The following is a 27,200-nucleotide window of genomic DNA, read 5'->3' as shown; positions in this document are numbered from 1 at the left end:
GTTCTGGAATCTTCCATGACAGCACCAAGGAATGGATCTTGACCCTCTTGAGAGCAGATTTGACCAGCGCAAATTGATGAGATAGATACTACTTTTTGAATCCAGAAGCCTTTCAGATTAGATAAATCGGGTCTGCCTTATTTATGGGAGCTACATAGAGCAGAATTCCCACATCCTCATCAGTACCTTCCAAAGGCTCTCATGAACTGGGACTGCCATAAATTCCTTAGGAGGCTCCAAGAACTGGAGAATGTACACCATCTTATTCCTGGTCTTATTCTCCTTGAACAAAGGAAAAGGAATGGTATTTGCCATTCTCTGAATGAATCCAGCAAAGAAGAGTTCTCTGGAGGGGACTTCCTTCTCTGTGGTGGACAGGGGTCAGAGGGGAGACCTGTCCATTCCTCTTTTTCAGAGATATCTCCAGATCTGTAACTGTACCCCCAGGAATACAGTGAGTCAAAGTCCAACTAGAATGCTGGTGGTTAAGACCCAGATGGCACCTGTCTCACAGACAAGGCCTCAGAGAAGGTAGCATTTGTCTGTTGGGGATTAGAACTCGATCTCCCGTATTTCAGGGAAGCTTCATCCCTGATGGATTAGAGATTGCCATCAAGGCAGCCACATTGACGCCAATTCCCCTCCAGGAGCCAGCATCAGCTTTGATGCAAGGCTATTGGGCAGCTGCAAGAATTCAAGCAGAGGCTGGACCTTAGCCTGCATCAACCCTGATGCCAGAGCACCAAGACATTGCATCGCCATGCTCAAGGACTGCTGGATCTTTTTGTCCAGCTGCTGATGCCAGCACCAAATGGGAGGCAAGAGGAGTGGCCATGTCTTACTATGAAGCCATGGCTAACACCTGGACCCTTGGAAACTGATGCGGATGTGTTTTCTTCACAGAGTGTTTCAGGGGATTCATGGCCACAGCCAGGATGTCACCGCTCTAGCATTGTACACTGATAGAGACTGATGCTTCTTTGCATTTGTTCAATGCCAGAACTGAAGAGGTGGAACCTATCACCTTGTTTGAGTATGAGGAGGTAGGCAATAGCCTGCATCTCAGGTCCTTCCTGATGCTTGATGTTGAGGAATACGATGCCCCCTTAATGGCGATGCATTGCCAACATCTGGTACAACTCCCAGATCCACCAATGGGCTCCGATGCCAATTCCAATGGGTTGTCTCTCAGTGCCAGAAGTACTTTTGCATCAGTTCCAGACAGAACCAATGGGGTGATGGTCGCGCACTGGTGACACCTCTAGACATCATGAGATGCCTACAGGTACTGGATTCATCTATCATGGGGTTCCATGATAAACCTCTTCACACATGGGGTATCAATGGCAGCTACTGGCTTGCTTATCCATGGCCAGTCAAAAAAAAGCGAATCAAAATTGAATGACTTAATGACCGCAACATACTGGTGCACCAGTTGAGCGTGAAAGGAAACTTAGAAGATGGCAAAAAAAACAAACCTACTTAGACCCTAGAAAGGGGACCTGTGACAAATGAATCCTGTTGATGTGCACTGAAAAGAAAAAAACGCTTGAAGCAGGAGCATGAGAAACCTTGATCAGTCATGCCATGCATGCTCAGGGAGGTACAATCAAAATTTTATAAAATGGCATAAAATGTCCTTGGCCGAGCTCTAAACATGACTTCCACTTATTTAAAATATTTATAATCTGCACCCCCTCCCTAAGTTCAGGGTGAGGTACATAGTAATATACAGAAAAAGATAAGCATGTATAAATACACAATACAAAGCAAACATATTAAAACTAAATAAATGTTGGGTGGACTGTAACAAAGCCCACAAATAAGTATTCCTACTGCAGCTTACAATAAATCTACATTAAGAAATGGGGGAAACTCGATCTTCATATGCCTTCTGAAACAGCACAGATTTTAGTGCTTTATTACATTTTTATTTAATTACAATAAGATAAGGAATATACAATTGTTGTAGAGCAATAATTACAAGCAATAATCTTGCTAACAAAAATTTAAAAAATACAGCAATCGTATGCCCTGTAAATTGGGGAGTTGTAAGAAACTACAACAACGTTATTGAAGGAAAAAGGAGAAAATACTTGGGTAATCTAAGTTTCTTAGACTTTCCCCCACAACTACATCCTTACCACAATTTACAAACACTGGTCTTCTGAACCTCTCTCTGCATTCTTATTAAGAATGAAAGTTTCCAAGTGTAAAGGATCAGTAAATACAAACTTATTTGAATTCAAAGTTATAAAACATCCACAAGGAAACTTAAGGAAAGAAGGATGCTCCCAGGGCAAGAACCTTATTTTTTAAAGAAAGAGTCTCCTATGTACTTGTGTAGGACGAGAGACATCAGGAAATATTTGTATCTTTTGCCCACAAAAGGAGATATCCTTATTTTTCAAGTATTTGTAAAACACCAATTCTTTATCTTACTCTGCACAAAAGGAAACTATTAAAGTAGCTCTGTTACTTATTAAGTCTACCGATTCCTCAAGAGATGTTGATAGGCCAGGGCTTTCTAAAGTAGGAGGCTGATTTATCTGGTCTGATCCTTTCCTCAGACAAAATATTTCGGAAACGTAAGGTACATCAGCTTCTGAAAAAGACAGAACTTCTTGCAAGTGTTTTTTAAACATTTCAGATGCTGGTAATAATCTAGTATATGGAAAATTAATTAAGCCCAGGTTTTTAACTCTAGCAAGATTTTCTAAAGCCTCAATCTCATTATATAATAACAAACCCGAGTGTCAGAAGCACTGCGCAAGGATGAAAGCAGCGAGATCCATAATAATGGTACAGCTATTGAAAACACCCTCCTTCGTGTTTCTGTAAGGTGCGCAAGACATGGGGAGGGGACTTCAAATAAGGCCTGACTGGTAGATCTCAAAGTTCAAACTGATGTATGAATCCATAAAACTGAACTAATCCAAAGGCAGGTGGTATTATATATATCTGTGCTGATACCAGCCTGCCAGTATTTCAGTAACAAGCTAACTGTAGACAACTGTAATACTCAACAATGTCTGTTTCTGATTATTGTATTTTTATATATTTTTTTAGTTATTTATACTTTTATATTTAATATTTGTTTTAGTAATATGTTTTTTTCATTGTTTTATCATATTTTATGAATGTATAATTCTTGTATGCTGCCCAGAACATGGGATGGTGCAGTCCATACATTTCTAAATAAATAAGCAAACAATTTATGAATTACTGCCACTTTGTATATAAAATATGCCATTGAATAGGAAGCCAGTGAAGTGAGAAGATGACTGGTGTGATTTAATTTCTTGTATTAGAGCCCATCAATATATAAGGGAGCAGCATTTTGCGCAATTTGAAGTGTTCTTAGAGCTCACTGAAGACCTTTAAACAGCGAGTTGCAGGACTGCCATTCTGCTTATGCCTGTAGCACATTTCAGATGATTTCAAATAACAAGCCTGAATTCTGCTTGTATTTACCTCAGGATGGGCTTTGCTTTGCTGCTAGGAGGTATGATGCTTGCTGAACCACTGTTGACACCGTTCCCTGAAACACTAGCACAGCAGGTCTCTGCTGACTGCTGAAATACATCAATGGTGGCCTTGGCAATGTTTTCCAATAATGAATTCATTTCCTGAGGAGCAGAGAAGAATTATTATCTTGCTTTGTCATGCAACACGAATAACAAAACAACTTATGTACACCAGTGAGGGTAATGCAAAATAGCATGTAGTGCACATGTACATACAAACGCAGGGCCTGATGTAATAAGGTACATTCAGCAGATCAGTTCTACCTACAATTGTCTGCACAGTTTTGTGTGTATATTTTATTCCAGATGCAGCAAGTTTTGCAACAAAAGGCTGATGCAATAAAGTGTGCTCAGCCTAGTGTACAGCTTAATGAGCAATGGGATACACATTTTGGGTGTGCTAGACTAACACCCGATGCAATAAGGGGATTAGGGCATTCAAAACGCACATCCAAACGTGTAGGTAACAAATAGTGCTCATCGCATGTACATGCCACGTAGATGAGGCTATTAGATGCAAAAAAAATCACTGTGCGCCCAATGTGCACTTTTTAAACACAGCAAATTTAACACCTGCCCCGGAGCTGGCGTTGTCTTACTGCACGTCAAGGGCTCAAATAAAAGCAAAAAATACTGTTTTTTGTCGTTCCTCCTACTTAGTATCATTGCGATGATTAAGGGTGATTAAGAATTATGCATAGACTGAAGAGTAAAAATCTGAAACTGTTCATGTTTATTTAAAAAATGTTTTCTGATCTCATTACTCGTTCCAAAATACAGCACTGAAGGTCCAAAAACAAATGCCCTGCTGTTAGATAATGCTAAAAAATAAAAGAGGCAAACGGGGCAGGAAATAGCTATTAAAAAGAAGAACAATTGTGAATTGTTGCAAATCTGGCATCTGAAGTTTTTCCTCCTGAAAAAATATTTTTTGGATGTATTTTTATATATTGAGGGTGCAATTGTTCTTTTTGTTAGATAACATTCAACCATACAAATTTGTAATTTACTTGTATTCAAGCAGTTGCAATGTTCAATAAGTTGGATCTTCACTGGACACGGCGGGATAAAATGGACACTCGCATTGAGCGTTTGTTTTCCTAACTTGCGCAAAGTCATGTCTCCTGGGTGCCTGATGGAGCGCTAGGGACACACAATTTCCCCTGCCTAGCCCATCCTTTTTAGCACAGCAGCTCATTAGATTATTGCATCAGACGCACAGGAGAGGTGGCTGTGTGCACATTAGGAAAACGGGCGCTCATACTGAGTGCCCGTTTTACCGCATGGTTTTATTAGATCAGCCACAGAAAGTGTGTGCAAAGCTGGGCATGTTGGTTAGTGCTCTCGCATGGAAGGCTGATGCTAATGAAGGCACTAGCTATAGAGGTGCACAGGCTTAACCCTCATTATATCATGCACTGTGTTTGTATATGCATGTGCACTGCATGCTATCTTGCATTCACTGGATGCTCATAAAGGCACTAGCTATAGAAATGTGCAGGCCTACCCCACGTTTTGTTAATGCTCAAAGTTAATTCCTGGTCAGAGGTTGGGCTCTTAGCTCGAGCAACTCGGGATTTATGCGCAAATATTTTTTTGTGCTCTTTATACACAAATCATGTTTTTATGCATGTTAAGCAATTCTTTAAGCACATTTTCGAGTTAGCATGCTTTTTATTTAAACCTGTGATGCATTATCATTCCACTGGCTTATTGCACTGAGAGTTAAAATTTTTTTAAGCATGTGCGTTAAGAAATTGAACACTGAATTTCAGCTTAGTACATCTGCCTAACAGCATGCAGTACACACACACACACACACTTAAGGGCGACAAATGCATAACATTTAGCCATACTAGGTTCAATCGTACACCTAACTGTTGCTCATCAAGTCCACATGGACTAAGCACTGCACAAGCAGAGATCACAGCCTCAGATTCCACAGAGGAAGAGAAGGAAAAAATGTCTGAGTTGGACAAGGAAGAGAGAATGCAGGAGCAAAGGGAAAAAGAGGCTGGTATAAGAATTTTGGAGGGGGAGAAGGATAGAGACTAATAGTGGGGTAAAGCCAGAAGAGAGGCTTTACAGAGAAGAAAAGTGAGAGAAGACAGGTGAATTTGGGTATAAAGAGAGGCTGACAAAGTAAGAAAAAACAAAATGTTTTTATAGCATTTTGTTGATTTTTCTGGAAGCAAAACTTAAATGCTGAAAAAGAGAATTGAACTAATTACCATTGTCCTTAGACAGCAATTTGGTGGAGACATTGGGTCATGTGACCATGTCACATCATGCTGGAAATGTAACTGAACAGTCTAGAAATTTTCCTGGCTTGTGCCCAGGAGGGAAGGATTAGGAAAGCAATTACAACTGGCAATTAATTCATTAGGAATATAAATAGCTGGGTGGCTGGTGGATGTGAGGATTGCCTGGTAACTTGCCTGCCTGGTTGAAAGTAGAGGACCTAACATATCACCTACACAACGTTTTAGATAGTGCTGGGGGGGGGGGGGGGTAGCCAGCTGTACACAGGAGCACCAACATAGGAAGGTGTGGGAGGGAGGATCTAGAAGGCAAATTTAACTTCTTAAAGATGAATTTTAAAAGCCTGATGCATGCATTAATTAGGGGATGTGTGAATATGTTGGGCTTGCGCATGCTGAGTAGATTTTAAAAGCTGCCTGGATAGGCATGTAAATGCCACAGCGCACATATCTCAGCAGCTTTCAAAAAGGGGCGAGGCATGGGCATTTCAGGGCGTGACGCTGAGACGTGCACGTAAATACTTATGTGAGCTGGCACGCGCTGAGGCCTCCTGCCATGTAACTTTACTTGGGTAATTGCCAGGTTCTTATGGCCTGGTTTTGGCCTCTGTTGGAAACAGGATGCTGGGCTTGATGGACCCTTGGTCTGACCCAGCATGGCAATTTCTTATGTTCTTATGTACTTCTGCTATGGATGCTGTGTAAGTTATAAAATAAATAGGCAGATCGGCAGGGTTTTAAGAGGGATTAAACTAGAGGGTTTGGAAGACCTCTCTCAACTGGACGAACTGGTAAAACTAGAAATGGCATTGGCAAATGCCCCTTTTAAAATACCCCGATTTACACGGTAGAAGCAACATCTGCACGTGCCCACTTAAAATTTGGCGCACACACATGTGCACTGCCAGGCTATTTTATAACATGCGCGCAAATATATGTGCAAGTTATTAAATAGCCACATACCTGGGTGTAGACTGATAAAGTGCACCTGCGCGCCAATTTTAAAGTTACCGTCTTAGGTAGAAAGTTGAAATCCAGAATTCCAAGGTACATTCCATGAAATGCTCCTTGTTCTATGCGCAGGTCCCTAGAGGCAGGCAGTGCTCTGGAATCTCAATGAATGGATGAGACAATGATGCAGGGAAGAGGGATTTAGTTTTGTTAAAACTGGGTAACATTTTGAGGAAGAGGGGGTCTTTTCTGAAAGGATGGGCTCTACCTTAATCAGGGTAAAACCAGGCTGCCAGTGCTAACATTTAAAAAGGAGATAGAACAGCTTTTAAACTAGAACATGGGGGAAAGCTGACAGTTGCTCGGTAGTACATGGTTTGGAGGGAGGTCTCTTCGAAGGATACTAATGAAACAGGGAAGTTAGGACATCCCAACATAGAGGTTCCAATAAAAGCAAAAGTAGCCCAAGTGCCTCTAAGTAAAGCAGAATTGCTTACCTGTAACAGGCATTCTTCACAGGACAGCAGGATGTTAGTCCTCACATGTGGGTGACATCATCAGGATGGAGCCCAATCACGGAAAACTTGTGTCAAAGTTTCTATAACTTTGAGTGGCACCACTGAGCATGCCCAGCATGCCACCAATCCTGCATCCAGCACGGATCCCCCTTCAGTCTTTTTGTGGTAAAAAGTACGAGCAAAAAATAAAATAAAATGTAAACGAACCCAACTCCGCAGGATGGCGGGTAGGTTTCCTGAGGACTACCATCCTGCTTTCCTGTGAGAACACCTGTTACAGGTAAGCAACTCTGCTTTCTCACAGGACAAGCAGGATGGTAGTCCTCACATGTAGGTGATTAGCAAGCTACAGGATGCCCAAATGTCATGTAGCCAAAACACCTAATGATCTGCAACAGGCACAACAACTGTGGTAGTTTTGGTTAGCAGGGCAGCCTGATCATCTCCCTGGGTCGCAGGAAGGAAGTTGGGTTATTATATGGGAAACAGGTTACACAGGACCGATTGGCCGAAGATGGAATCCTGTCTGCCAGCCTTATCAAGACAATGAGCTACAAATGTATGGAGGCAGCTCCATGTGGCAGCTCTACAGATGTCAGCAAGAAGTATGGAATGGAGGTGTGCCATTGACATTGCCACTGCTCTTACTGAGTATGCTTTAACATGTTCCTGCAGAGGAAGTCCTGCTTGATGATAGCAAAATGAAATACAATCTGCTAGCCAGGTAGATATGGTCTGAGTTCCCAATTTGGTTTTATCACTCCACTGTCCACTCCCTTCCACTGAGAAAATTGTCCATTTAATCCTACTCTCTGTTTCCTGTCTTTTAGCCAGTTTGCAATCCACGAAAGGACATCGCCACCTATCCCATGACTTTTTACTTTTCCTAGAAGCCTCTCATGAGGAACTTTGTCAAACGCCTTCTGAAAATCCAAGTATACTACATCTACCGGTTCACCTTTATCAACATGTTTATTAACTCCTTCAAAAAAGTGAAGCAGATTTGTGAGACAAGACTTGCCTTGGGTAAAGCCATGCTGACTTTGTTCCATTAAACCATGTCTTTCTATATATTCTGTGGTTTTGATGCTTAGAACACTTTCCACTATTTTTCCTGGCACTGAAGTCAGGCTAACCGGTCTGTAGTTTCCCGGATCGCCCCTGGAGCCCTTTTTGAATATTGGGGTTACATTTGCTATCCTCCAGTCTTCAGGTACAATGGATGATTTTAATGATAGGTTACAAATTTTTACTAATAGGTCTGAAATTTCATTTTTTATTTCCTTCAGAACTCTGGGGTGTATACCATCCAGTCCAGGTGATTTACTACTCTTCAGTTTGTCAATCAGGCCTACCACATCTTCTAGGTTCACCGTGATTTGATTCAGTCCATCTGAATCATTACCCATGAAAACCTTCTCCATTACGGGTACCTCCCCAACATCCTCTTCAGTAAACACTGAAGCAAAGAAATCATTTAATCTTTCCGTGATGGCCTTATCTTCTCTAAGTGCCCCTTTAACCCCTCGATCATCTAAAGGTCCAACTGACTCCCTCACAGGCTTTCTGCTTCGGATATATTTTAAAAAGTTTTTACTGTGAGTTTTTGCCTCTACAGCCAACTTCTTTTCAAATTCTCTCTTAGCCTGTCTTATCAATGTCTTACATTTAACTTGCCAACGTTTATGCTTTATCCTATTTTCTTCTGTTGGTTCCTTCTTCCAATTTTTGAATGAAGATCTTTTGGCTAAAATAGCTTCTTTCACCTCCCCTTTTAACCATGCCGGTAATCGTTTTGCCTTCTTTTCACCTTTCTTAATGTGTGGAATACATCTAGACTGTGCTTCTAGAATGGTATTTTTTAACAATGACCACGCCTCTTGGACATTTTTTTACTTTTGTAGCTGCTCCTTTCAGTTTTTTCCTAACAATTTTTCTCATTTTATCAAAGTTTCCCTTTTGAAAGTTTAGCACGAGAGCCTTGGATTTGCACACTGTTCCTCTTCTAATAATTCCTAACATTATTCCTAACATTCTGTTTGCTTTTTTGACTGCCACAGCACACTGTGATGACGATTTCAATGTATTGTCCACTATGATGTTTAGATCTTTTTCCGGTGATAGCTCCTAATGTGAAACCTAACATTGTTTAACTACTGCAAGGGTTATTTTTCCCTATATGCATCATCTTGCACTTGTCCACATTAAATTTCATCTGCCATTTGGTTGCCCAATCTTTCAGTCTCACAAATTTATCCTGCAATTTATCACAATCAGCTTGTGATTTAACTACTCTGATTAACCTCTCATGAGGGACTTTATCAAACGCCTTCTGAAAATCCAAATACACTATATCTATTGGCTCACCTTTATCCACATGATTATTAACCCCTTCAAAAAATGAAGCAGATTTGTGAGGCAAGACTTGCCTTGCGTTGCGCTGTGGATGAAGGGAGTGCCAGGAGGCGCTCCCCAGCGCGGGACAAGAGATGTTTGTGACCTTGCGGTGAACCGTCCTTACCCTGAGCCTCGACCGGACCTGCACGCTTCCTTGAGACCACCAATGCAATGGTGGTCTCTGAATGGTCCTCCGACCTTTCCAAGCCCTTTCGGATTGCTGCTAGGGAGTGGTGTGAAGCAGCAGGCCGGACAGAGGACAAGGCAGACGAAGACATCTGGAGTGGCAAGGCAGACGAAGACATCTGGAGTGGCAAGGCGGTCTAGAACGGGTAAATGTGAATTGGTTATTTACTCTTTTGGATAATAGAAGGACTAGGGGGCACTCCATGAAGTTAGCATGTGGCACATTTAAACTAATCGGAGAAATTAAACTCTGGAATTTGTTGCCAGGGGATGTGGTTAGTGCAGTTAATGTAGCTGGGTTTAAAAAAGGATTGGGTAAGTTCTAGGAGGAGAAGTCCATTACCTGCTATTAAGTTGACTTAGAAAATAGCCACTACCTTTACTAGTAACAGTAGCATGGGATAGACTTAGCTTTTGGGTACTTGCTAGGTTCTTATGGCCTGGATTGGCCACAATTGGAAACAGGATGCTGGGCTTGATGGACCCTTGGGTCTGACCCAGTATGGCATGTTCTTATGTTCTAATCAACCATGGGTAGTATAGAAACTTGAACAACTGTCTGAAAATCAACCTTATCCAGCACATGTTTAAGACCAATTAAAACCCTCAATCTGAAAAAAATAGATTTGATAACGGTTTTAACATGACGTCAAAAAGTTAAGTGAGAGTCAATCCAGATTCCCAAGTGATATTACAGAGGGGTTTGCAGGAAAGATTTGTCTTTTTGCAGATAATGCTACGATCTGTGGTAAGGTGGGATACTCCATATAGAACAGAAAATGTGAGGCATGGTCACATGCTCAGCAGCTAAAATTCAGTATAAAAAAGATGTATTTCTGGTTCAGAAATCCAAGGAAATAGTAAATCATGGGAAATGAGATACTGATGTGCATAAAAAAAGAGATTTTGTGGTAATCGTGTCTGATAACCTTAAGATGCAAACCAGTGTGATAAGGCAGTGAACAGATCCAGAGGACTACTAGGGTCAATGGGGGAGGTTCAACTCGCAAAAATTAAAATTGATAATACTTCTGTACATTTTATTGGTGAGTCTTCCTCTGCAGTGTGTTGCTCAATTCTAGAAGCTATATCTTCGATAGGATATAGACAGATTAGAGACAGTCAGAGAAGGGCTACCAAAAAGGTGCAGAGGTGGTACAATAAACCCCATGAAATGAGCTGTAAAGATGTATAGCCAAGAGGAAGATGATATAAAAACATTCAAATCCCTGAAAGGTATAATTAATGTATAAAAAACAAATTTTTCAGTAAAAAGGAAGTTCTAGAACAAGTAGTTATGGTATAAGGTTCAAATGGAGTAGTCTCAAGAGTAAACTTAGGAAATATAACTTTACAGAAAGAGTGAGGGATGCATAGAAGTTTCTCTCTCTCTCTCTTTGGTGTCTCGTTATTCTCCTTGCATGGGAGGGCACCGGATGGGAGGAAAAGAAGCAGGCATCAAACAAGGAGGACAAGGACAAAGATGAAAGTAGCAGCAGTGTGGGTGCAAAGCAAGGCAGCATCAGCACAGGGCTCTCAAGCTGGAGCTGGGCCTAGTGTGGTAATGAAACATCGGGGTCCCACAATTCATAAATGACTAGGTATATATCTCTCTGCTCTCAGCTCCCTCCCTCACCCACCTCATCTCAACACCTGCTTTGATTTACTGTTACTACTTAGCATTTTTGCAGTGCTAGCAGATGCACACATCTCTCCCTCCTTGCATTCTCACTTCATCCCTTCCCTGCTCTTTCACTTCCTCCTTCCTAGCCTGGTCTCTTCTCTCCTTTCCCCACATCTTATCTCCCTGCTCCCACCTCTGTTACAGGAAGCATTTCTGAACTGCTGTTGCTTCCCTGTCTCCTGCAGTGAACAAAACAGGCAAATCAATACCAGAGCTGGTAAAGCAGCAGCAACAGCAAATCAGAAACATTTCTTCCAAACTCATCTGCAGCTGCTCTCAGTCATCATCTCAGAAGGGAGAGAGGACTTCAGGGAGCTTTCTGATGGCTGCTCCTCCTGCTTTACACCAGAATCAGCTTCACTGCTGCAGTTCCTGCCTGCTGGTGGCCCAGCCCAAGAAACAATGCTAGCCCTTCAGCAGCATGGGATTGGAGGAAGAGAGGCAGCATGGGGTGGGACTCAGGGAGAGGGGCAGAAGTGTGGGTCTTCCAGCAGCAGGAGACATCAGCAGCATGGGGCAGGAAGGAGGAAGGAAGGGAGGCAGAGGATCTTCTGAGGGACAAAAAAATAATTTCTTCCCCCGTGGCACTGATCAGTCACATTCTTCCTGGATGTGGGGGAAGGAGGAGAATACCCACTCACACTTCAATTGGTTACATTCCACTTGACAGGCTGGGATAAGTTAGCTGCTGGCTGTCTATCTGGTGATTCGAGGAAACAATCAGGTTTCCAGAAACAAGCATCTAAATTAAGGAACAGTTCCTGAAAATCGGGGACATTTGGTAACCTTAAAGAGCCAAGTAATAGAAAACTACTAAAGGGGTGAATACTGCAGTACGAAGCAAGTGAGTATAGGATCATAGTCATTGTTATACAAGGGAAAATCCTGCCAAACAATTTTTTTGATTAGATGACAGGAATGCAGCAGATGAGGCCTATCTGAATTTCAGTAACATAGTAATGACAGCAGAAAAGGACCAAATGGTCTATCCAGTCTGCCCAGCAAGCTTCAAGGTAGTAGCTGCCACTCTGTGCGGGCCACTTCCATATTTCTCTTAAGGGCAGTAACTGCTGCTCCGCGAAGTTATCCTCAAGCCTTAAAACAACCCATAAAAATTTCTGCTAGCAACATTTTTTACTGGGTGATGAGCTTTCTTGAAAATTCAGATATGGTCGATTGACGTGCTTTGTTTATGGACTTTGCCATAGAAGCAATCCTGTGCTTTTCCCCTTGTGTCTGTGTATCAGTACCTCAGATGGTAGATGTCAGTGCCCTCTTGGCTATTGTCTGAATCCAATTCCTTTTTTGCCCCCTGCCATTGAAGCAGAGAGACTGTTTTCGTGTTCACCATCTCCTCCAGAAGGGCATTCCAGGCATCACCCTCTCTATGAAGTAATATTTCCTGACCGTTCTGAATCGTTCCCCTTGGAGTTTTATTTCGTGAACCCTAAATTCTATTGTTTTCTTTCCGACAGAAAAGGTTTGAAGTTTGTGCATCATTAAGACCTTTCAGGTATCTGAAGGTCTGTGTCATATCTCCCCTGCACCTCCTCTCTTCCAGGGTATACATATTCATATCCTTCAGCCTCTTCTCATATGTCTTCCAAAACAGACAGAGGACCATTATGGTCACCCTTCTCTGGACCGCCTCCATCCTTTTCGAGATATGGTCTCCAGAGCTGAACATAGTACTCCAGGTGAGGCTTCATTAAGGACCTGTACATGGGCATTATCACCTTTTTCTTACTAATTATTTCTCTCTCTATACAGCCCAGTATTCTTCTTGTTTAGCTATTGCCTTGTCACATTGCTTTGCCATTTTCAGATCACTACTACCCCAAGATCCTTCTCTTGGTCCGTGCACATCAGACTAGGTGATGAGCATATTGGATCAAGGGAGAACACTAGACGAAGTGTACTTGGATTTCAGTAAGGTTTTTGACACGGAGACTTATACATGTATTTATCAATCAACTTATTTATAAGTCACAAAGGAGACTTATAAATAAACTGAATGCACTTGGTATGGGACCTAGAGTGACTGACTGGGTTAGAAACTGGCTGAGTGGGAGGAGACAAAGGGTAGTTGTAAATGGAGTTTTCTCTAAGGAGGGCAATATTACTAGCAGTGTGCCTCAGGGATCGGTCCTTGACCTGATTCTTTTCAACATTTTCATGAGCAATATTGCAGAAGGATTTTCGGAAAAGGTTTATCTTTTTGTGGATGAAAAAATCTGCAACAGAGCAGACAGCGAGGACAGTGTGGAAAATAAGAGGAAGGATCTAGTGAAGCTCAAGGAATGCTCTAGAGTCTGGCAGCTAAGATTTAATGCTAAAAAATGCAGAGTAATGCATTTAGGTTGCAAAAACCCAAAGAAAGGTATGGGGTATTGGAGGTGACTTTCTTCTAAGGGATCTGGAGGTGATAATATTTGATAGTCTAAAGATGACCAAACAGGTAGATAAGGTGACAGCAGACTCCAGAAAGATGCTTGGCTGCATAGGAAGAGGACTGGTCAGCAGAGAAAGGGAGATGATATTGCCCCTGTATAGGTCCCTGGTGAGACCTCATTTAGAATAATGTGTACAATTCTGGAGACCGCACCTCCAAAAGGTTAGAAATAGGATGGAGTTAGTCCAGAGGGTGGCTACTAAAATGATCAGTGTTCTTCCTTCCAAAGCATATGGGGATAGACTCAAAGATCTAAACATGTACACCATAGAGGAAAAGCGAGATAGGGGAGATATGATAGACATTTAAATATCACAAAGGTTTCCATGCACAGGAGATGGGTCTCTTTCAACCGAAAGGAGGGTAGACTCGGGAGTAATCTTAGGAAATATTTCTTTACAGAGTGGGTAGTGGATGCACTGAACAACCTGACCATGGAAGAGGTGGAGAGAAAACCAATATATGAATTCAAGAAGTAGCTGTAGAGCTCTGAAGAGCTGGCCTGCACTCTGGACCCACATTTTGACCCCAGTGCTGCTGTATCTCTCACGTTCCCCTGGCAGCTGTAGTTTAACAGCAGGCCTGGTATTACCGGGTATGCACATCATACAAATTGCACAGGGCAGCATACCTGGTGGGGGGCCACAGCCGAGAAGAGGAGGAAGTCCGCAAGGTTGCTGATGGATCCCATCCCACCGGCGGCCAAAGAAAGAAGAGGAACCCACCAAGAGAGAGCCCATTTTCCTGCTCCTTTTCTCTGTGTCAAGGAATGTCCGATTAGAAACTTTTATTTATGGAGATGTATTCTTTTTAAGGTGAGCCCGACTCAGGCCAAGTTTCGCCCCCACATTGGGGCTGCCTCAGGGGCTTTATGTAGTCAATCTTATAATATGTGAGTTCAGTCTCATAACAAAATGTTACTTTTGATGAATAATTTATGAGGACGGAAGTTTCTGTTTTTTCATTGCTGCATTGTATACAGAGTCCACTTTGGTTTCTGTTTACACATTTCGATTTATACTTCGTAGTCTCTATTCTGTGTTTGGTGAGGGTCTGTCTGTCTGTGTTCTGCATGTGTAACCAAGGTTGGGTACTCTGCTAGTTTGTGGTTTCTATGCAGGGATTTATAGCAATCTGGTTTGTTCAGTTTTTCCCCACAGGAACTGTATTGGTGTTTTAAGATCTGGTGTAATATTTGCAGTGTTGCCTTTTCATAGATAGGGTTGTTTTTGTTTGAGTGCTGGCAGTTAGTAGTATTTTATTATGGGAAATTTACTATATCATTATTGTCATTTAGTTTACTCATGACTTTCGGAGGGTCAAACCCATACCCAATGTGCTATTATAGGCCTAATATCAAATGGATTTACTGGGTAGCACCACAGCAAATCATGCATTTCTGTACAACAAAATGGTGCCAGCTACCATTTTTACAATTGGGCAGGAGTACCTTGGGATGCCTCCTGCCCAATTTTGCTATTGAGGTTCAGGGGGTTGTATCAATTTTAAAAGTTTAGATTGCCGGAGGGTGCATGGCTTTTTTTGGTGGGGAAGGGGCCTGTGAGAGTGTAAGATTGACAGTTTCTACTGTGTTTTGGTTATTAGGAAAAACAAAAAAAAACCTGTGTTAAAAAAAAAGAACAGAATGAGGAGGGGAGAAGCACAGAGCCCTGTTTAACAGTAGGGTGACACATAGGATGTGGGAGCATGCTGCTCCTGCAGCTCACTGAACCCATTGAATAATGGGTGGCAGGAGAAGCAACTGCATGCTTACAAGTGCTTCACCTATTCCTGTACTCATTCCAGTCGTTTGCCCACCCAGCATCAGTAGTCAAACACATCACTAGGGAGAGCAGAGAGGAGAGGGAAGCTAAAGTGGAAAAGAAAAACATGGAGGGGAGAGCAAAGTAAGGGAGGAAGTAAGAAGGGGAGAGAGAATGGCCTCTGCAGTAGGAGTCACAATCCTGCCATTACTCCTGAGCTCCCCAAGCAGGACAACACTCAATCCCTGGTCTGGAGAGCCTTACATGTCATTACTGCATACTACTCTACACAGCCTGAACATTAGAAATGGAAACTTTAGCTTTATAGACATTGCAAAGTTGAAGATCACTGGATTCATATACACCATCAGAAAGAAAGTTGTATGCATGCAAAGAGAAGGCTTTAAAACATGTAAAGCACGCTACTGTGTGCCTCAAAGAACTTATATGACTCTGGTTTTCAGAAAACTATCCTTTGAGGTCGTGAATCAGAATAGGTCAAAGAGCAAATGAGCACAGCTTAGATAAACTAACAATGCTCTCCACGTGTATAACTCAAACATGCTGGAAACAGTAATGTTGGCAAGGGCATATGATTGGAAGCCAACACAAAGCAACTTGCAACCCAAAACACAGGATAGCATGCATGACATGCAAACATATATAATGTAGGGAAATAAAAGTTTACATTGTTAACCGTCTGCTTAATCATCAGTTGTAACTCCAGCGAAGACTGTCTCATGGTCCACTGGTCCAGGTTCTACAAAGAAAAGAGTTGGTTACATTACTATTCTATCATTTCTAAAGCACTACCAGAAAGGCAGCAGTGAACAAATACACATACAAGACCGACCCTGATCCTTGCAGCTTACAGTCGTCGGGTGAAGACACACATACATGGCAAACAAGAAGTGTACCATAGAGAAGGATGGAATTTAAAAACAGTTTCAAAAAAGTAACGGGCCGATACAGTAAATCACGCGGGAGAGCGGGCGAGCGCCCGCTCTCCTGTGCGCACAATTCAGAAATTTAATTTATTTAAATTAGGGCCCGCGGTATAAAGAGGAGCTAGGGACAGAAGCAGCGGCTGTCAGCGAGTTTGACAGCCGACGCTCAATTTTGCCGGCGTCGGTTCTCAAACCCGCTGACAGCCACGGGTTCGGAAACCGGACGCCAGCAAAATTGAGCGTCCGGTTTTCAACCTGCGAGTTGTGGGCCCATTTTCTTTTTTTTTTTTTTTTAACTTTTATTTTTAACTTTTGGGGCCTCCGACTTAATATCGCCATGATATTAAGTCGGAGGGTGCACAGAAAAGCAGTTTTTACTGCTTTTCTGTGCACTTCCCCAGCGCCGGCAGAAATTAACACCTACCTTTGGGTAGGCGCTAATTTCTTAAAGTAAAATGTGCGACTTGGCTGTACATTTTACTTACTGTATCGCGCGGGAATGTTTGCATGTTGCGGGCGCTATTAGTCTCGGGGGGGGGGTTGGACGCGCGTTTTCGACGTACTATTACCCCTTACTGAATAAGGGGTAAAGATAACACGTCAAAAACGCCCGTCCAAATGCCGGTTAACAGTGCGCTCCACCGGCGCACACTGTACTGTATCAGCCTGTAAGTTATTAAAACTGAATTTGAATATAATTAGCAAGCAAGTATAAAACACAGACTCATACAAGTGCATACATATAAGATTACAAGATTTGCCATACTGGGTCACACCAAATGTCCATCCTGTTTCCAACAGTGGCCAATCCAGGTCACAAGTACCTGGCAGGATCCCAAAAAGTTAATAGATTACATGCTACTTAACCCAGAGATAAGCAGTGGATTTCCACAAGTCCACCTTAATAATGGTTTATGAACTTTTTTTTTTTTTTTTTTTAAACGCAGCTATACTAATGGACAAATTACTTACCTGATAATTTTGTTTTTCTTAGTGTAGACAGATGGACTCAGGACCAATGGGTTATGTGCTCCCCTGCTAGCAGATGGAGATGGAGTCAGGTTTCAAAGCTGACGTCACCTTAGATACACCCCAGCAGTGACCACAGCCATTCAGTATTCTCTTGAAAAGCCATTGTGAACATACTTGAATAAAATTTGGATACAATTCGCCCGCTCTCCCGCGTGGTTTACTGGATCGGCCCGTTACTTTTTTGAAACTGTTTTTAAATTCCATCCTTCTCTATGGTACACTTCTTGTTTGCCATGTATGTGTGTCTTCACCAGACAAAACAATCAAATGGTTCAGATCATATCTAAATAACAGAACTTTTCAAGTTCAAATTAAAAACACACTATCCGAAAAGATTACCTTGAAAACAGGAGTCCCACAAGGGTCAGCACTGTCCGCTACTCTGTTTAACATATATCTGCTGCTACTATGCCATCTCCTCGCTGGACTGGGAATCATACACTACATCTACGCTGACGACATCCAGTTAATCCTACCAATTGATGAAACTATTGAAAAAAAAATAGGCCTAGCCATGATGTATCTGGACATAATAAAACAACTACTAAACCAAATGGAGCTAATAATCAACATTGATAAAACCGAATTTATACACTTAGAAAGGAAAAGCATAAATATCACACAAAGTCCAATATTTATCAATAACCAACAAATTGACTTAGCAAAGAAAGTTCGCAATCTCGGAGTAATAATTGACAATGAACTAAACCTCAAACAACACATATCTTTAAAGGTTAGGGAAGGTTATGCTAAACTCATGATACTCAGAAAACTGAAACCATTATTATCCTTAAGAACATAAGAACATAAGAAATTGCCATGCTGGGACAGACCAAGGGTCCATCAAGCCCAGCATCCTGTTTCCAACAGAGGCCAAAAACCAGGCCACAAGAACCTGGCAATTACCCAAACACTAAGAAGCACCCATGCTACTGATGCAATTAATAGCAGTGGCTATTCCCTAAGTATAATTGATTAATAGCCATTAATGGACTTCTCCTCCAAGAACTTATCCAAACCTTTTTTGAACCCAGCTACACTAACTGCATTAACTACCTTCTCTGGCAACAAATTCCAGAGCTTTATTGTGCGCCGAGTGAAAAAGAATTTTCTCCGATTAGTCTTAAATGTGCTACTTGCTAACTTCATGGAGTGCCCCCTAGTCCTTCTATTATTCGAAAGTGTAAATAACCGAGTCACATCTACTCGTTCAAGACCTCTCATGATCTTAAAGACCTCTATCATATCCCCCCTCAGCCGTCTCTTCTCCAAGCTGAACTGTACTCCAATCCCTGATTTTCACCAGCACAGACTATTGCAATGCCCTGCTACTAGGCCTACCCAACACTACAGTAAGACCTCTACAGATTTTACAAAATGCTGCAGCTAGAATCCTCACTGGAAAAAACAAAAGAGACCACATAACAGATACACTTGCCACCCTACATTGGCTTCCCATAGAACAAAGAATACAGTTGAAAGTACTGTGCTTAGTACACAAACTTATCCACGACGATAAAGCAGAATGGCTGAACACTGCACTTAGAGTACATGTCCCACACAGAAATTTAAGGTCAGCAAACAGAGCACTCCTTCCCATTCCTTCTGTGAAAACTGCAAGACTTACCCAAGTGAGGGACCGAGCTCTGTCTGTAGCCGGTCCCATACTATGGAACTCCATGCCCCTGGACCTTAGACTCCAGAGCAATCATAAACTTTTCAAAACGCAGCTCAAAACCTGGCTTTTTATACAAGCCTTCAAGAAAGAAAATTGATGCAGGCAATTAATCAAGGATATGCAGCATAAAGCACCGAATGCCTAATTTAATGCTCCTTACTGAACTAGTTCAACCTATTTTAACTGTAGTCAACCATCAGGACATATTACCATGAAACACTCAATCCCCCAATTAAATGCCTTTTTGTTACCGAAAACTAATGGCACCCCCTATGTAATGTAGGACCCATATTTTTTTGATACAGGTGCCCCCTATTGTAAACCGTTATGATGGTGAATAACTTAATGACAGTATATAAAAACTCCTAAAAAAATAAATAAAATAAATACTTGATTAAAAACTTGATTAAAAAACTGGTGACTGTAATTGATTTCAATCAAACATAAGTGTTGAATCCCAGCAATATTACAGATGCCCTAATCTAGGAATAGGGTGATAGCTTACACATAACCTCTTGGAATCGAGATTCACCTCATGGGTGATTCCTGGGTACCGTTCATGCGCAGCCATTGGTGGGATGCTGAGTCCATCTGTCTACACTAAGGAAAACGAAATTATCAGGTAAGTAATTTTTCCATTTCCTAACATGTAGCCAGATGGACTCAGGACTAATGGGATATACAAAAGCTACTCCCCAACGGGGTGGGAGGCTGCCTGCGGTCCGGTTAGCACTGCCCTCGCAAAGGCTGCATCCTCTAGAGCCTGGACTTCTAGGCGACAGAACCTGGAGAAAGTGGATAAGGAGGACCACGTTGCTGCTCGACAGATGTCGACAGGAGACATTAGCTTAGATTCCGCTCAGGATATTGCCCGGGCCCTAGTAGAATGAGCTTTAACCTGAAGGGTAATGGCTTCCCTGCCTCTACATAAGCTCCCATGATCACTTCCTTGATTCAGCGAGCTATGTTAGCTTACGAAGCTGCTTCGCCTTGTTTCCTTCCACTGTTAAGAACAAACAAGCGGTCCATCTTGCTCACCGGTTCTGAACATTCCAAATACCGTACTAAAAGCCTACTGACGTTTAAGTGGCATAGGAGGCGGTAGTCTTCCGTGTCCTTGTGTTTATCTAGGGACAGTAAGGAAATGGACTGGCGTGAAACTCCGATGCTACCTTTGGTAAGGAGGAAAGAATGGTGCGAAGCTGTAACGTTCCTGGAATAAACCGGAGGAACAGCTCCAGACATGACAGTGCCTGTAGTTCAGAGATGCAACGTGCCGAGCATATTGCCACCAAGAATACAGTCTTCAGCATTAACAGGCATAGAGACAGACTGTGCAGCGGCCAAAAGGAAGACCCTGCTAAAAAGTCCAATATTAGATTGAGGTTCCTTAGGGGGACCGGCCACTTTAAGGGTAGTTGGAGGAGTTTAACCCCTTTTAGGAAATGGGCCAAGTCCAGATGCGTCAACAGGTGGGCTCCATTCACCTCGCCCCTGAAACAGGAGCGTGCGCCACCTGGACCTTCAAGGAATTGAGGGACAACCCTTTATTCAGACTGACCTGTAAAAATTCCAGAATCATGGGGATCTTGGTCATCCGAGGGGGCACCCCGGGTTCCTCGCACCAGGCCTCAAATATTCTCCAAATCCACACGTACGCCAAGGATGTTGAGAACTTCTCCATGCAGAGCAAGGTGGCAATTACTGCCATTGAATATCCAAACTTTGTCAAGCAAGCCCTCTCAAGTGCCAGACCGTAAGACAAAACAGAGTTGGGACTTCGTGAAGGATTGGGCCTTGTTGGATAAGGTCCCTGTGTGGGGGGAGGCATAGGGGGCTCTCCACCAGATGCCTGTGGTATGTCTGCATACCACAGGCATCTGGGCCAATCTGGGGCCACCAGAAGGACTAATCTTCTGTGGCATTTGATCTTGTGAATGACCTTGCCTAGTAGAGGCCACAGAGGGAAGGTAAGTCCTCCTCTGGCCAGGACTGGGCAAGTGTATTGATCCCTTGGGAGCGCTGATCTCTTCTGCAACCAAAGATTGGGGGACCTTTGCATTGTGAGATGTGGCCAGTAGGTCAATGGATGTGAGGCACCAGTGATCTACCAGGAGCTGAAAGGCCCTGGCTGATGGCATCCATTCTCCTGGATCCAGACTCTCCCTGCTGAGAAAGTCGGCTCTAACGTTGTCTTTCCTGCTATGTGGGAGGTCGAGATCCCTTGTAGATATTACTCCACCCATTACATAAGGGAGTCTACTTCCAAAGACACTTGGTGGCTTTGATTCCTCCCTGGCGGTTGATGTAGGCTACTGTTACATTGTCCATCATCATGTGGACTGCTTGTCCCTGGAGCCTGTGGCTGAATTGCAGACACGCTAATCTGACAGATCTGGCTTCCAGGCGGTTTATGTTCCAGCGCGCCTCTTCCATTATACATCATCCCTGGGTTGTCAATTCCTGACAGTGAGCTCTCCACCCTTGGAGGCTCATGTCCATCGCGAGGACTAGCCAGTTCGGTGGGGACACGTTTACACCCTTGCTTAGATGAACTTCCTGTAGCCACCACTGGAGCCGAGAACATACTTTCATCGGTAGGTGGAGGCGAATTGAGTAGTCTTGAGACAGTGGGTTCCAATGTGACAGCAGGGAGCGTTGGAGTGGCTGCATGTGTGCCTTTGCCCATGGTACTACTTCCAGGGTTGATACTATCAGGCCGAGAACCTGGAGATAGCTCAACACCCTGGGGCGCATTGTGTTCGTCAACTGACAACACTTGGCACATCAGTTTCCTTATCCTCAAGTGCAATTTCTCACAATCCTATTGTAATTTAACAACTTTGAATAATTTTGCATCAGCAAATTTGATCACCTCACTCATTGTTCCCATTTCCAGGTCATTTATAAATACATTAGAAAGCAGCAGTCCCAGGACAGATCCCTGGGGCCTCCATTAGGTACCTTTCTCCATTGAGAAAATTGACCATTTATCCCTACTCTCTGTTTTCCTAGTGAAACTGGTGGAGATAAAAACAGTATCTGAATTCAAGAAAGCATGGGATATACAGGGGATCTCTAAGGAAGTGATAAGAAGTATAATACTAAAGTAAATGGATGGATGGACAGACTGGATGAGCCATACAGTCTTTTCCTGCCATCATGTTTATGTTTCTAGGAGAAAATTACAGTACAGTAGACTTTTTATATCAAAACAGCACTAACTGCCAGCATTCAAACAGTAACAACCCTACCTATGAAAAGGCAACACGGCAAATATTACACCAGGCTCTAAAACACTAATTCAACTGTTTATTAGGAAAACAGAATAAGTCAATATGCTATAAATCCCTCCAAAAAATTGCACTGTAGTGGAATACCTCACGTCAGACACACATAAAGAATACAGACAGGCCTTCAAAAACAGAATAAAGAGAACATAAAATATAAATAGAAACATGCAGGCTAAAACTGAACTGGAAATTGCAACAAGCCAAATTTGGTATGCAGTGCAACAATTTTAAAAAAGAAACATTACTATTCCCTCATAAAACAATAACCAAGAAATATACATTTTATCAATAGTACTAAAACCACACCAATAAAAATTATAATTCAAAACAGCTAATAGAATATCATACATTAATTACTCAAAACCTTTTTCTGAACCCCAATAAAATATTTCAACACCAACATTAAACAATAGCCAATATATTAAAACTAATAAGAATTTTTTTTTTTTTTTTAAATCCCTGCTTTCCATACCTGGGGATATTTGATTTCCAGATGTCCAGAGATTGTCACAGATTAGCAGGCAGAGAGGAAGGGAGTTGGTTGCACACAAACTTTCTCCTCACACATACTTACACTCTCTTTCTCAGCCTTTTACACACATGCTCTCACACACACACATGCTCCCTCTCATTCACACGCTCTTGTTCTCTCTCTCACTCACTCACACACACATATGCTCATGCTCTCCCTCAATTTTCCCCCTCTTGAAACAGCATCAGAACCCCTCCTCCTTCAGCCCCTGCAGCCAACAGGGTGACTTCTTCTTGGGGCCGACCTAGCTCTGGCCTAGTGCTCTTCCTGCAGAGCAGGCCACTTCTCTCCTCATCCAGCGTCACAGGCAGGGATGTGGTACTTCTCTTTCTAAGGCCCCTCTGATGTTTCTGGTGGGGCTGCAATATTCCTCCTCCTCCAAAGACCCTCCTGGTGATTCTGGCAGGACCACAGAGCTGCTCCTCTTACTCAGGCTGCACCAGCAATTCTGGCATGGCCACGGCACTCATCCTCTGCCTAAGGCCGGTGCTCTTCCTCATTCTTAAGAGCAGCTCCACATGTGATTCTAAAGGGACCACAACGCACCTCCTCCTCATTCTGCTGCTTCCAATGACAGCAATAGGAGGCATTTCCGGCAGTACTAGAGTGCCCTTCCAGTAGCAGCACCAATGGTCAAGACTAGCAGTACATTTTTTATGGGTTATCGTAAGGTTTGTGGAGAACTGCATGGAGTGGCAATTACTACCATAAGAAGCTTGCAGGGCAGACCAGACTGGCATGGACCATTTGGCCCTTTTCTGCTGCATTACTATGTAAGGCCATATTGGCCATAGGCATGCTACGGCTCTATAGCCTCTCTCATGACTTTTTAATTCCTCAGAAATCTATTTTGAATAGATTACACTGGAGAAAGTGAAGTTATTTTTCTATAATGCTGGTTCTCCATGGACAGCAGCATATCAGTTTTCACATGTGAGTGACATCAGATGGCACCTGGTACAGAACTTAGATTTCAAAGCATGCTCTACTAGGCATATGAGGTCTAAAAAGGAAAATTAGTTCTTACCTGTTAATTTTCATTCCTGTAGTACCAGGGATCAGTCCAGACAGTGGGCTGAGCCTCCTTTCCAGCAGGTGGAGACAGACTAAAACTGAAAAGAGTATCCTATGTGAGGACAGAGCCTATCCTGTAACCCTTCAGTATAACCATTGTCAAAGCAGAAAACAACAAAAACCAGAATAGGATCAAGCAAGTAACCAGAAAGCTCAACTGAGCAACAGTCGGACAATGTAAGAAACATGGTATGACTATCCGCTCTTGCATATACTTGGTACTTGAACAACCAAGGCTTCCGGTGTAAATGCTCAGTATACTTGCAAAAGATGAAGTATCAAAATCTGTGAATCTGCAAGAACAAGCTTCGAGAGGACAGAAAGAAAGACAAACAGGGAAGGGCGTCTGGACTGATCCGTGGTACTACAGGAATGAAAATTAACAGGTAAGAACTCATTTTCCTTTCCCTGTACGTACCCGGATCAGTCCAGACAGTGGGATGTACACCAAAGCTTCCCTATCCCGGGTGGGGCCGAGACAGTTCCGCTGGAAGCACTCGCCGCCCAAAGGAACCAAAAACCAGCGCTTGCACCTTCAGATGGTAGTGGCAAACAGAAGTATGCAGGGACGTCCAGGTGGCAGCACTGCAAGCCTCCTGCGGGGAGACCGATTGGCTCTCCGCCAGAAAGTAGCTTGGAAATATAGCTAAGGTGCCTGTAGGGCCTCCGGGACCGCCCGACCTGGGCAAAGATAGCCTGAAGAGAACGTCTCCATCAACTACCGCGCAAAAAAGGGTCTTAGAGCCAGTGCACCCCGATTGGGAACACTCAGAGGGCAAAAAGATGGTCCGAGATCCGAAAGTTGTTGGTAACCTGAAGATACTGGAATAGAACCCATTAGACATCCAATAGACAAAGATCGCCCCCAGCCGTACCCGCAATCTCCTCTGGGGATGACGCTGGGAGTTCTATCAACTGGTCGACAAGGAAGGCAGAGAGAATCTTCGGCAAGAAGGAAGGAACCGTCTTGAGGGAAACCCCTGAAACAAAGGAGCACAAAAAAGGGTCCCAACAGGACAAGGCTTGGATCTCGGAGGACCGCCAAGCGGAGGAGATAGAGACAAGAAAAAAACGGTCTTGAGCGTGAGATCCTTTAACATAGCCAGACAGAGAGGTTTCAACGGACCAGCACAGAGGGCCCGGAGGACCAGGTGAAGACTCCACGCCGGGCAAGTGAAGCAAGAAGGCGGACGTAGATGTTTGACCCCCTTCAGGAACTGAATCACGTCCGGGTGGCCTGCTAAGGGATGACCTTTTACCCGACCCAGAAGAGAGCCGACAGCGGAGACGTGTACGCGCAGAGAACTGGAGGAAAAGCCCTTGGAAGACCCTCCTGAAGAACAGAGAGCACCAACGAGACTGGGGCGGAGCGCGCTGAGACACCTGACTCTACACAAATAGACTCAAAAAACCTTCCAGATACACACGTAAGCCAGAGAAGTCTACTGTTTTCGGGCCCGCAGCAAGGTGGAGAGACCGCTGCCTTACAGCCCTTACGCCTCAGGCGCCGCCATTCAGAAGCCAGGCCGCTAGACAGAAGCGATCGGCCTGGTCGAAAAATACTGGCCCCTGCCGAAGTAGGTGAGGGAGATGACCTAACCGAAGAGGAGCATCCATCGCCAGGTTGATGAGAGCTGTGAACCATGGCCTGCGTGGCCACTCAGGTGCTACCAGTACCACGGATCCCCGGTGGAGCTCTATTCTCCTGAGAACTTTGCCCACTAGGGGCCACGGGGGGGGAACACGTACAGAAGGACGTCCAAGGGCCAAGGGAGAGCCAGAGCATCCCCGCCTCTCCAGCAGCTGATGAACCGGCTTGCCTTGGCATTGCGCAAGGTCGCCATGAGGGCCAGGTGGGAGGGACCCCACCTGTCAACAATCAGATCCATAGCTGCATCTGAGAGAGCCCACTCCCCCGGAGCAAACGATTGGCGACTGAGAAAGTCGGCTTGTCTGCGATGCGGGATGCCGCTAGGCAAACCTGGTGTCATTCCGCCCAGACGAAGAGACGGTTGGCTCCTAAGGCCACCAGACAACTGCGGGTGCCCCCCTGATGATTGATGTAAGACACAGTGGTGGAGCTGTCGGACAGCATCCTTACCGCTTTGCCGCGGATCAGGGGGAGAAAAAACTCCTGCAGAGCCAAACGCACCGCCCGAGTCTCCAACCGGTGGACTGGGATAGGCAGACCGCACCCCAGCCCGGGAGACTGGCGCCCGAGGTCACCATCGTCCCCTGTGGAGCTTGGAGAAGCATTCCCTGGAGAAGATGAGGAAGCAAAGGCCACCACTGCAAGTCGGCGACGGCAGAGACCAAAAGTGGGAGGACTAAGTAAAACTGTTCCGACACTGGCTGCCAACGGGATAGCAAAGCTTTCTGTGACAGTCGCAGATGAGCAAATGCCCAGGGTACGAGGTCGATGGTGGAAGACCATGGACCCGAAGACCGGCCGGCAGTTCTAGGCCGTGGGAAAAGGTAGCAAGAGTCTATTCTGAATGTGGTCGAGCAACTGGAGGGCCCGCACACGAGGCAAGAAGGCCTCGCTCCATGTGAGTGTGTAAGTGGGCTCCCAGGGACTCCAAGTCCTGGGAGGGCTGAGAGTTGCTCTGAAAGCTAATACCCGATCCACCGTTTGATTGGCAAGAGCCACCGACTGGGCCCGTTAGGGCACCACCACCGGGACCACGGGGAGGTGCATGGCACAGTCGTGAGGCCGAAGGGCAGCGCCAGAAACTGGGAAAACCTGTTGAGGATGTGGGAGCGAAGATACATCAGGCAATCGCAGTAAATCGGGATATGCTATCAAAACGAGCACAAAACGATATGCTGTGCTCGTTTTGTACTCTGCTGTCAAAACGAGCGAGGCGAGGAACTCACCGGGGAGAACCGCCACGATGAACGCTTG

At 43.9% G+C, this 27,200-nt stretch overlaps 1 protein-coding gene across 1 annotated transcript in view; it reads right to left on the bottom strand.

Moving 5' to 3' along the window:
- MED12 (mediator complex subunit 12) overlaps positions 1-27,200 on the bottom strand; it is a 573,790-nt gene that overhangs the window by 156,266 nt on the left and 390,324 nt on the right. Inside the window, exons 28-29 of the mRNA XM_029607961.1 lie at positions 16,428-16,499; positions 3,475-3,629 (exon numbers count right to left, since the gene is read on the bottom strand). Of these exons, the coding sequence (XP_029463821.1) occupies positions 3,475-3,629; positions 16,428-16,499 (227 nt within the window). The remainder of the gene's footprint in view (positions 1-3,474; positions 3,630-16,427; positions 16,500-27,200) is intronic.

This window comes from Rhinatrema bivittatum, chromosome 6 (assembly GCF_901001135.1).
Source record: "Rhinatrema bivittatum chromosome 6, aRhiBiv1.1, whole genome shotgun sequence".
NCBI lineage: Eukaryota > Metazoa > Chordata > Amphibia > Gymnophiona > Rhinatrematidae > Rhinatrema > Rhinatrema bivittatum.
The sequence above is the reverse complement of the archived record's forward strand: the minus strand, read 5'-3'. Positions and strand labels throughout refer to the sequence as shown.